Source organism: Adelges cooleyi, unplaced genomic scaffold, assembly GCF_023614345.1.
Source record: "Adelges cooleyi isolate 19-005CV unplaced genomic scaffold, UGA_ACOO_1.1 ACOO_flye_CR_arks_rails_tigmint_CR_PRNA_651, whole genome shotgun sequence".
Classification (NCBI taxonomy): Eukaryota; Metazoa; Arthropoda; class Insecta; order Hemiptera; family Adelgidae; genus Adelges; species Adelges cooleyi.
In genome coordinates, this window is record NW_026096352.1 from 9,733,139 (window position 1) to 9,745,970 (window position 12,832).

The 12,832-nt window shown below is 28.0% G+C and overlaps 1 protein-coding gene and 1 long non-coding RNA gene across 4 annotated transcripts; one reads left to right on the forward strand and one right to left on the reverse strand.

Moving 5' to 3' along the window:
- The first annotated feature begins 1,108 nt into the window (after window positions 1–1,108).
- Window positions 1,109–7,567, forward strand: LOC126844613 (schwannomin-interacting protein 1). 3 transcript variants are annotated; one of them, XM_050582919.1, is made up of 7 exons: window positions 1,109–1,224; window positions 2,970–3,349; window positions 4,301–4,409; window positions 5,844–5,944; window positions 6,085–6,192; window positions 6,363–6,474; window positions 6,546–7,567. In XM_050582919.1, exons 2-7 carry the CDS (start codon window positions 2,978–2,980, stop codon window positions 6,659–6,661), a joined length of 918 nt encoding a protein of 305 aa, XP_050438876.1. In that variant the 5' UTR covers window positions 1,109–1,224; window positions 2,970–2,977; the 3' UTR covers window positions 6,662–7,567. The 3 variants fall into 3 exon arrangements, with proteins under 3 accessions (XP_050438876.1, XP_050438877.1, XP_050438875.1); XM_050582920.1 differs by lacking the exon at window positions 1,109–1,224 and having other exon boundaries at window positions 2,475–3,349; window positions 4,304–4,409; XM_050582918.1 differs by lacking the exon at window positions 1,109–1,224 and having other exon boundaries at window positions 2,483–3,349.
- Window positions 7,568–7,670: 103 nt separating this feature from the next.
- On the reverse strand, window positions 7,671–10,351 carry LOC126844614 (uncharacterized). Its single transcript, XR_007686615.1, has 3 exons — window positions 9,793–10,351; window positions 9,587–9,711; window positions 7,671–7,794 (listed from the first exon to the last, which is right to left on the reverse strand). It is a non-coding gene; the product is annotated as an uncharacterized LOC126844614 (long non-coding RNA).
- Between the last annotated feature and the right edge of the window lie 2,481 nt (window positions 10,352–12,832).

A 12,832-nucleotide genomic window follows, 5' to 3' on the forward strand; every position in this document is an offset into this window, starting at 1 on the left:
TTCAGCTACACAATTACTAAAGTGAAATGGAATCCTAAACCAGTTTACAATTAAAACCAATAGTTTAAACACGCTACAAATTACAATGAAACTTAAATACTAAAGAAATAAATGAAAACTCAGTCTATTCGTATCAATACATAGATAATAATAGAACGTAAAGGAGCTTAAAAAATATCACTTAACCCTAATATTTCACGTTAAAATAAAAAACCATTGTATAGCACGAGGATACGATAAAAATAGTATAATATCTTATATTATTTTTATACACTGTATACAATATTAGAAATTAGTATACTTATCGTTGGATAACAACTTACTCAATTGTTTTTCATTGGAAACAAATTATGGAAAATGATACAAGGGCCCAAAATTATTGCCCCCCAATAATTGTTTTCGGCTACGTGCCTGCAATAAGGTATTCTTATCGAAGACTCGACACCTGTAATAACGATCTTTGGCATACGACTGAGTTGAAAGTATGTATACACATACTTTTAGTCGGCGTAATATATATTATCGACGGCTGGATACTTATGCCCTTCATCGCGTTTCAGCTAATGTAACACATTTTCAATTAATTATTGTATGTATTGTAGTTGAGTCTCGCCTTCTATACGATCCGATAGTATAATACTAATTTTTACAGAGCTATATTAAGCTTGAAAGGATTTTAAGGTTACCTTGCAAATTATATTTATTATAATAGTATTTTTTGTTTAATGTATACAATTAATTAGGTTTTTGTTGTTATTATATTATTTACAACTTACCGTCGTGCATTGGCAACGGTATGTACAGCCATTCTAGTTTTCAGAAGGCCATTATGATTAGTTCTGGATTTTCTTTATTGCCCACTTTCACTCTGCAATCGTCACAGTTGCGCTATGTTTTGTTTGTACCTGTACCTTCTCAGTCTGCCGTGAACAATTGTAAGCGCGAGTACATTGTCGACATAACTCAAGAAATATTTTTACAGACAATTTGTATGAATATTATTATTAATAATATTTGGTTAAGAATTGTTTTATTACTATTATTATAACATTTTTGGTTAATATGGCGATGAGCATGCTGATGAACCCGTGGACTAAGATCCCATCGGATTTCCGATACGATCAGAGGCATTATAAAAAAGATTCAAGATTTGTCATGGATCTATACACGTTAACATATGACTCACACGAGAGTCTCGACTGTCACGGTGTTCCAAATAATCACGTAAGTCTGCTACAAAAATTATTTTTTGCATTTGAATTTCCTATAGTAGTACTTTATATTTAACACAAATAACTATATTAAACACATTTATCATGGCTAAACAATGTATAATATGACTTTCTCGTACTGCGTTACACAACATAATCATGTAGGTATAATTAATTATTATACCTGTTATTTACAAACTGTATCTTGATTAAGAGGTAGCGGAAATGATAATATTACAATGTATTTAATTCGGAATTTTTGCCAAAAAAAGAACGTGTTATCACAGAATAGACTAAATTTAGTCTTTTCTATAATGCTATTGTGGATTAATAAAACACTATTCAAAATTATCTAATGTATAACAAATACGTACATAATCGAGGTTTTTCCAAAAAAAAAAATATATACCTATATATATAAACTACAAATTAAAACAACAAAATATTTTAATGGTTTACTTGTTCTTAGTTTTTTTAATTACTTATATATTTTAAATAATTATCGTATTGGCAATTGCTGTTTTTTATTAAAAACATTAAACTAAATCGAAATATGATAGAAAATAACGAGTAAACTATAATTATAGTCTTCACGGCTACTATGTTATGTGCAGCTCTATTGTTTAACTCAATACTAAGAAAGAGCTGTTGAACGTTTAATATCAGAAAGGAAGGCGTAGAAGATAATAAAATCGTAACATTCAAACTTTAAAGTTAACCTCGCAATATCTTTAACTTACGTTACACATTATAATTTTTTATTATTTGCATACAAAATACCGAACATTATCTGAATGGAAATGGAATGAATGTTATTGCGTATTATGAATAAGGAATAAGGAGACGAACAAATATCATATTATAACGTAATATTATGGTATACGCTCTTGCCTCTTATAATAGGTATTTACAGTATACCTGACAAATACCTAGTAGAAAAATAAATGCATTATCTCAGCCTTGTAAATTCTACAACATAAAATTAACAATTATTATTAACACAATGTGCAAGGCATTTTCACCGCCCTTTGAGACATTTGTCAACCAACCCCCCTGTTGCCTGTATCACAGAATAACCAGAAGGGAAACTTAGGCCGGGACTAATAAGTGTCTGTCGAAAAAACATTTTTTTTTCACTGATTACGCTTTTTCCTGAATTTATCTACAGTCCATCTCATGACTAATATTTAGTCATGGTACATTTATTATAGTCTGGCTCCTCTAGCCACCAAAACAACATGGCAATCGGCCTTTTTTGGCGGTTCATAAGAGCTAGTGTAATTTTTTATTTAAGTTACCCTTCTGGTGATTCCGATTTTTGTGCATGCAGCCGTTAGCGTCTGCGCCTTTACAACACTATCACCTTATATTATGTATAGATATTATCCCGTGTAGAAAATAATCGATAACCCCTTTTTGTACAACGTCATAATGTTATACAGATACGAGACGGCTTTAAGTTTCTTTAATAGCAGTATAGTTTTTCAAATTCGCTCATGGTAACATTCTATTCGCTATAGTTTCATAAAAACCTAAAACGTTTCAGAGGCAAACTACCCTCAAGACAAACTACCCACTGCAAGTTGATTCGATAATTTATCAGATACAATAATCAACATAGTATTTTTGATAAAAATGTTATTATAATGAACTTGTGAAAATTTAAACGTTTATTATTTATTTTAAGCCCCTCAAGTTAAAAATATTATTCTTAATGAGACAACCCTAAAGTGTAACTACAGATTACTATCTTAACAGTGTTAACAATGTCTGAACATTCATCGCTAGTTGCAACATTCAAAGAAAAGTTACGACCGAAGTATTATGGAAAATCCAGTTCTAACAATTGTTACATTAAAGAAAATGTATACTTCAATGGGATAGCCCTTAAGGAATCACTACTTCAAGACAACGAGTACCCAGATACACAGAAACGCATATTATCAAACCGCGATACTAAAAATTATGCTAACAACAACAGGTGCTATGAAATAGAGACAGGTTGTTTTATTTACCAAAATCCTACCAGTTCTGATGATTATGACATTATTAACAAATTTGCGGATATATCTATGCCCAGTGAGTTTGGCGTTGATAGCAATGGTGGTCGTGAAGTAGATACTCAGTCAAGTAAAATGGTAATCAAAATAACTACATTTTTATTAGATTCTAGAAAAATTATCACAATATTGACTTAAAAGTACTCTATGTATATTATATGGTCACTTAGTCATCCAATAGTTTCATTAATACATTTTATTTAACTATTTATAATATAATATGGTTTGTCTTGACTAAACTAACTAAATGCCTAATTCCATTACAACCAAAAACTGTAGTCTAGTATTTTTTTTTTTTTAATTAACTAGGTATTTGTTTACATTTGGCAGGACACTTGATAAATAATCATTTAAAAATAAAATGATTATTTATTTAAATACCTATACAGTGGCTTACAGTTGTTAACCTATTGCAATACCTAGAGCAAATAAAGAATTTTGATTAATTTTTTTGTTTGTGCACCTACCTATGCTTTATTGCTTGACAATTTAGTACTCAACTGTTAATAATTGTAAAAGAAAATTTAAATAACAGTTTAAAAAAAAAAATAGCCATACTAAGAGAATGTATAGAAAATAATTACTGATAACGTATTGAAATATTTAGTCCACCAATTGAGAGCATTTAAAAGTATAGACAATGAAAGTGATTGAACACAATACTATTTTTTATTGTACGCGTTACTCATTTACAACTTTTATATTTACAATTTTCCATCGCCTTAACATTTAATTTTGTTATACTAGTCAATAATCATATGTGGTTATCAACCAATTTTTATTAGTGACCGTTTTTTTGTACAATTGGCCATTTATAATTGTTAAAAATAGAAGATTTAACTTTAAATTGTGTAAAATAGTATATCCTGTGTTTGAAATAAAACTGATTTAAGTTCTGTATTTACCTTGGTAATGAAATAAGTAAATTATCGTATAACACTTGCATGCCAACTACTATGTTAATTATTAATTAGGTAGATACGTATAAATTATGATTAAAAATGAAATATTTTATTACCTATTTTCCAGAAGATAAATGACCGGGAAGAGATTCGTAAACGCTTGGTAAATGGCTATCAAGTATACAACACTAGCCAAACAACAAAGAAATCAAGTTTAGAATCCCGCCTACAAAATGGTAAGCTACCATAATATGGGTTGAAGTTCAGCTGTTGCACAATGTTGTAAAACTTTATCTAGATAAAATGATTGAATAACAAAAAAAATATAATTGAAGATGGAGTGACTTACCACTTAGAGTACTTAATAATGACAAAAAAGAGATAAACAAATTATTCAGTTCAAATTTTTTTAAACGTTTAATACGTTTTTTTTCCTACAAATATTTTTTTTGAACCTATTAAACAATTTTATATAAAATTGAATTTTCATTTATAAATAAGTTTGTTTTATTAAATTTTGTTCCTCATTTGGATGTTCTCTACAATCGGTGCAAAGTTGTGTATTTTTACATTGTTTTTCGCTTGTAAAAAAAAAGAATTACTTGATAAGAAATGGGAGTTCAATAAAAATGTCTACTCAATGAAAAAAAAAAATTGGACACTGTTTTTATTTTTTAATTAATGTACATCAGACCTATTTTATTTTATTATTATTATTTATAAGTTTTAAGCCTATTTTTTATCTAAATTTAGCCCATAAGTCTTAAAGACAAACCTAAAAGGTTTTAAAAAAACAAACAAAAATTTATTTTTTAAGAAATATATAATTCTAAGAATATTTTTTTGGAAGGGCATGCCATTTTTTTTCTATACAAATTTCAATTCTATCTGATTATTTATTTTTCTTTCATTTTTACATGAAAGATGAATAATTTCCGACTTTTTTTGGAAATATTTTTAAGATATTATATTCTAATAAGAAACAGTTTCTGATCGAGTAAATTAATCCTGCAACTTAAAACTTACAGTGGGTAGTGGATACAGACTATAATAGCCATCAAAACTAAAGAAAGCTATCTAGCGGTTTCAAAGTGGGAAGGGACTTGGTATTTTACATAATCAATAAAAAAAAATTATTATTGTCTAAGTCAAATAAAAATTAAGTAAATGAGATGATGCTGTGAATAGTGTGTCGTTTTATATTAAATTGGTTCCTTAAAAAAATTTAAAGTTTTGTAAAACATTATTTTAAATAAACAATGTATACAATTGTAATAGCTAATTATATTATAAATAGCAATTTAAAATTCTGTTAGGATTAGTTTAAATTATAAATTGTTTCATTCAATTTTCGTGTTGTTGCAATTCTGAACCGAGGCATTGATATAAATGTTATGTATAATAATAATAAATAATAATCGAATTGTTCTTAAGAAAGGCAGCATTTTTTTTTTCATAATAAATAAGAATTTTGAGGTAAAACAAATGAAGTTTAAAAAATAACAACAAAACTTGAACTTTATTTCATATTTATTAATAGGTTAATCAAGAAAACATAATTTGTTTTCTCATGTAATTGTAAATGAAATCTATATAACAATAATTATTATTGTTTTTAACAACTATTAGATTACTGTATTTCGCATTAAATGTAAATTTATAATGTTTAGGATCAAATCTTCAGTTGTGTTTCGTAAATGATCAATCTTCAGATTCAGAATTACCATCAAATGACAGTGGAGCAGGTGATAAAGAAGAAAACATTAAATCGGTAAGTTCTTTTTAACTGGTAGTATGCAAATAGTATATTTGAAATTTCTAAGATCTACTATCATTGATAATTAAGAAATTATTAAAAATATTCGTATTATAATTGTTATTTGATATAAGTTACCCATTAAATATTTTTAGGATTTAAAAAATGGTCTGAATCAAGCAAAAATACGGGCTAGAGCACACATGATGTCAGATCATCGTAACTGCATAATTTCAACTGTAATCAAAGATAGTCTCATTAAGGTAATAATTTCCTTAATGTTAGATTTGCTAGCACTCAGTCTATAGAGTGTTACATTGCTACAACCTATGTAGTGTTATATATTATATTAAAATAAATAACACTCATACAAGTTGGCTGTGACATGTCACATTGTTTATGCCGTATATCATAAAATTTATTTTAATTTTAGGTTGGTGCAAAATTGGATAATGATAGAAGACGAGTTAGCCGCCATTTTTTGATGCGTTTAAATCTAGCGCAACTTCAAGTGATTGTAAATGATTTACATTCTTACATCGAATGTAAGTCCTATACAAATATATTATTTAATAATCTTAATGGTTTATTAATATAAATGTGTATATTATTAAAGATTTAAATGAAAGCCTTGTAAACTTATTGTTGGAAAGAGATGAGCTACACATGGCCAAAGACTCTATGTTAGTGGATATTGAAGATTTGAAACACACTGCACGTGAATCATACTGATGAAAATATTTTTCGTTTTCATAAAATTGTTTTTATTTTTATAAGTATATATGCTATTTAAACATATTTCATTTAAGAACTAATTGTAGTGTCAGATATGTATCCTAAAAACTACCCTTTATTGCTATTACTATAATTTTTTTAAGTTTATTGTAGTAAAAATACGTCTTTTTTTTCATTAATTTTCATGTTAAACAATGTTTTAAATGTATGTGTTTTAACTTCTAAATTATTAAGGATCTCAAACATTTTTTTTACAGCTTAATGTCATCTTTATTATGTCATAATTTTTTTTTCAACTACAAAATTATCTTTAATATTTCTTTATTAAGCATTACTATTATTTTGTAAAACAATTATATAACTCAAATTAGAATGGTTATATATATATCAACTATAAGTTGATCATTAGGTAGAAACAGTCTATATATTTATAAAAACATATATACTTTGCTGTAGTACTACTAAGTATTATTTATATATATAAGCATTCCAATAAGCAAAAGAAAATTTAATTAGTTTATACAGCAAATAAATCATTAAATTTGTCTGTTCAATGACAAATCCCATTTTGAAATGTACAAACATTTAAGTTATGCCTTATGATTGATTGATTATCCATCATAAACGTTTAATTACTTATGCTACAAAATATATTTATTTATCTTACAATAAATATTTTACTACTAATCCAGTATTATAATTAAAAGTCTTATAAACTTGTTTATTTTCAAGTGTTACATTATATAGAGTAAGGCATACCATAGTTAGTTGCAAAATATCCTAGATTTTACTGTAAACTAGCCATACCAGGAACCTGTTACATTAAATATATATGCTTGTACTAGAATAGCAATTGCTTGTCAACTGAAATATCATTGTTATTATATTAAATACAACCAATTTAGAACAATTTTTCTTTTTTATTTAGAAGAATCCGTTTTCACAAATATAAATTAATGCTTTTAATTTACATGTTAAAATACAAAGGTATTCATATATTTTTCGTCTTAATACTAAAATAGTTCAAAACAATCATCTATTGATAAGAGATGACATATTATTTGAAAGGAAATTAATCAACATTTTGTTTATACACCAAAGTCCTATGAACAATAGCAATAATAATACATCTAAAAATAGTCAGTTAAAGAAAATACTTTAATTAAATGGAAACGAATACACAACATATATGAGAATTATTATTGTCATTTCAAAAGCAAATACAAAATGCATAATAATATTTTCAACAATAGTGTAGTTTTAAATATTGACCTTGAGAGAACAATAGCTGGAATAATTTTATATGTTAATTTTTTGTTTAGCATTGGTCAAGTTAGGAATTGGTGTAGTTAACATAGAGTAGTATATTCTACATCAAACATACATTGTTGAAAAACTAAATTCTGTTATAAAACTACATTTACTAGTCTACTCTAAGGCTATAGTAATTATTATGATTATGACGTTATTTACTATAACCAACATCATATTTTAAAACCTTTGCTAACATTTGTTTTATGCAACAATGTATATTTTAGAAACAAAGTTAGCATTGTTGTAGTTAAAGGTAGTGTAAGTGTATAATTTCCAAAATTAGTTAAGTTATAAGCACCCATGGGGTAAAAGATAAGTGTCCACTAGATTGGTAGAACAGAGTGGGTGCATAGCATCACGCACATGCAAGTACACTATGTAGACTTTAAGGACATCTGAATAATCTGCATCCGTTTTAGCTGTGGGTTAGTGAACCTATCTAATGAAAACCACCAGCCCTACGAATCCCACCCTAAAGCATCAATTGTTGTTGAGGCCTCAGTCCCGGGGCGCAGACTGAGGTCTGCTGGGCTTGCCAGGCCCAGGTTTCGCGGGCTAACGTCTTTACTGTCGTTAGCCGGCCCGCACCTGGGGGGGCAGAGAGATTTCGCACTTGCTTTGCAGGACTTACCCCAAACCTATTGCCTTGACTCAGTAGCGTGGGTTCGTTAAGCCCATACCACCCATGAGGGGAAAAAAATATCTAATACTAAAATTTAAAAATAAGGTTACATTAACATCCCTCCCCCAAAAAAATAAAAAACATATGTGTGCCACTGTGGCTTAGTGAAATCCTCAAATTTCTTTAATATATATTATAATAAATAAGTAAACCTAAGCAACAAATTATTTACTACTATATATATAAGTATTAACTCAGGAATTCAATTAATGCAGAAAGTTTGATTTTTTTATAAATATAATCAAGTGTGTATGGCACAAAAACTTAGTACCTATCTAAATTTACAAATTGTGCACGTTTTGTTTTCAATCTATATCAGTAAATCATTATATTGTCAAAATACATATAAAACTACTTGGGAATTTTAAATAAATATTTAATCAAGTTCAGTTTTGTTGTAAAACCAAACATATAGGTAGCTGCTAAACTAATATATATGTATACCGAGTGAATGCCCTACACTATTTACTCTTTAAATAATTGCAATTTTGTAATGTTTGGTGGGATGAGGGTGGAAAGTAGAGTTATTTTTATTTGAGCACATTTCTCAACAACACTATGCAGTCCACTTACTGTCCTAAATTTTAAACTTAAATAACTTTATAAATAATTATTAAAAATTGGTTATCGACCAGTCAAATTTTTCAGTAAATTATTTTTAATTTAAAAAGCTAATTAAATATATAAGTTTCCATTTAAGTTTTATAAGTTGATAGATATATAGCAAATACTAAAAAAAATAAAAATTTGAATAGTCTAATATTATACTATAGCATTAATAAAAATGGTTCCAAAAAGAAACTCTATAAAATTGCAATTATTTTAAGTGTAGGTAAACTAGTGTAGGGTGTTAAAAGAATTACCTGGTATATATGTATACTACATTTAAAATATTTTGAGTTATTTAGTTATAAAAAAAAGGATACGTATCATTCTTCTTTCCCATTTCTCCACTAAATACAGCTCGGTCACTAACAAATAACGCATATACCAATAAGATATAAAATCTTTTAAACTGGACATGATGATTGACAACATAAAATTGTGAATACTTCAAAATTAATAAAAATATGTATTTAATGAGATTTGAAAAAGTTATGCGAATTTTAAACTTAAAAAAACGTACACTTACATACCACTGCGACAAAAAACATCAACTGTTTATTATTAAATAATTCAATTCAATCCTGCACACTACTTCTTTATTTGTATATACCTATAATACGGAGTTCCGCTCTCGTGAACCACTAGGTACTATAGAATGTTTAAACATAATGATGGGTAATAATAATAATAATGTAGGTATTATGTCCATGGTCGCGACTCGATTTTTTCATCGGTATTCGTCATTGACATTTGACAATACTCTGAATAAAAATATGATTTACATTATTAGTGAATATTAACATACGGTTGTCACTTGTCAGGTTACATGACAGTATAAATTGTGTTGTAGAATCTTAAGAATACAACTTTGTTTCAATTTAAATACAGCATGTCACTAGATAAGGTTTAGTCATTGGTCTGTTGATAATTGCTATCAGACCGCAGACGAAAACACTGAACTCAATATAGGGATTGAGTTAAGTCATTGATTAAATACAAGGAGTTGTATTTAAATTTAATCAATAGTTAAGTAGACGAATGGCTGACCACTCTTCAGTCATCATTCAGATTCATTCAAGAATCAAATACACTATCACGAAAAGTGTAGACTACACTGTCTACAGAGTACAGATAAGAAGACCCAACTCTAGGATACTAACATTAAACATAACACCTAATTATTATAATATTGTAAATGATCTAAACTGGATTTTGGCTCGAAACATATCCTATTAATACCCCTACTAAAAACTAATTTTTAAATTATGTAAAATGTATTATTATTACGTTGGGAAGTGAAAGTGTGAATTTACATAATATTTTTTTAATTTTATAAGGTTAAAACATCAACAGTGATTCAAAACCCTCCCAGTACTGATTTTACATTCTTATGAATTAAATAAATGCCTCACAAATTTGTTTTTTTTCATTTACTATTATATTATTACTATTAGGAACCAGGGGCGGGCTGGTAAATCAGGAGACCGGGAAATTTTCCAATGGGCTGGCCAATTAGTGCAGCAAAGAATGGGCCGAAGCCGTGAGTTTAGTCTGACGTGGATCTTGAGAAAAGAGGATGTTAGCTGGTGGTAGGTTTGGTTATGTTGCGTGAAGTAATAATGTAAATTACTCAAAACTTTCAATAACATAAAATCATTTTTTTTTTGTACGCCATTGCCTGCAACAATAATCAAATATTATTGTGGATATATTAGTTAATTTTTCAAGTATAGTAAAGTTGAAACTGTTATTAGCCCAACCTTAGTAATGACTAATGTCTATTCTCTATTTGTAAAAATTAATGATATACTATACAAAAATCAAAATACCTAGCTACATACTGGTGTTGTTTGTTAGTTAACATAAACCATATTCGATGACCAACATAATATTATTGCTCACGCATTTGCGTATATTATTATGAAACTAGTCACTGCTCTTTTATTAGTATTTTTAAATAGATTAATTGATTTGTAATAATTTTCATTCAAAATTGTGTACTATTCCGGATAACATCTAAACACCAGTTTTCAGAGGTAAGTTGTTTAAATCACATTTTACAATAATATTTATTATTGTCAAAATATAATTTACAACAGTAAATGTACTATTTCCTCTGAGTAACGTGTTTGAAAATGAATAATACTATTGCTAATTATTTCATTTTTTTCTATTTTATAAACTTTTCCCTTACAAAAGTTGGAATCATTTCCTTTATTTTAATTTGGTCGTAGTTTTAGGACTTAAAATTTGAAAATTAGACTGAAGGTAAATCTAAAGTAGGGATTAGGGTTATAACATAACATTTTTTTAAAAATCAGGGAAATTCACACTCGCGGCGTATTAAGCTTACAGATTGCTGTCAGCTGTGTGGGAATGAAAGTTGAAACAACAGGTATCCCGTATCGGGAAGTATTTCCATTATATTTATTAAATAACTACGATATAAGCGTAACAACGGCAAAAAATTATTAAACATTCTCAACAATATTTTACTAGGGATTTACTTCTTTATACAGCTCATCGGTCATCCACATGTGATTACGATATTGCCAGTGGCGTAGCTACAGTGGTCCGTGGGTGCAGCTACTCCTGGGTACATTCTATTTTAGACCGTTTTTGTACGGTTTACTAAATACGTTAACACTTAACATGTAATATAGGGCGCAAAAAAATGTCTTGTTCTTGCGCGCTTTAGTTACGTCACTGTATATTGCCTATTGTATAACCCCTTAAAAATGTAATAAAAGCTAATCAGATTTTAGGATTTCAAATCAGGATTTGGTTGTTTAGATTCGGCTATCGAAATTATTGCCCCTTTCACAGGTCATGCCACTTTTTGCTGATGAAAGCCTAAATCTTGCTGAAATGTTAAATAAACAAAAAGTTCATTGTACAATTTTTGTTTATTTTTTTTATATAGTAATATTGTATCTTAATAAAAACTTAACTAAATAATGCAATTGTATGTTTTATAATTTTAAATTAAGAGTTTTTAGTGATTTTACCTAATTATAAAATACTGTCATTTAAAATGTTTACAAAAGAAATGATACATTTATTTATACTTCAATTTGGAGTAATCAAACATTTAGATTTTTTAGCTAGTACAATTTTTTTATTAAAGCCACCAAACAACGGTTTACATTTCGGGTGCCGAATTATCGCCAAAACTTAATTACCCATTAGTGAAATCGATATCACTTTTCAATCGGTTATTTTCGCATTGTGGGTTCGAATTTTCTGGATAAGAATAATATATTTTTTAATATCTAAGAACAAATATTATGTATTTTTAAGGTAAGCTAATTTATAACAAACAAGTTTGTGGGTCCCCTTATTGTTTTAATGAAAATAAATGAACGTGCGCAACCGTTCCGATTACGGGCGGTAAATGGTAATATTGATTTTAATTTTAAAAACTTTTAACGCCAATGACATATTACATAATATTATTGTATTATTTGATATTATTAATACGGGGGCGTCGTTTTGCGATTGTTTTCAGTAGCGGCTTATCTTAATAATAAATTATGATAACGATCCACCGATCAGAACCTGGAAAC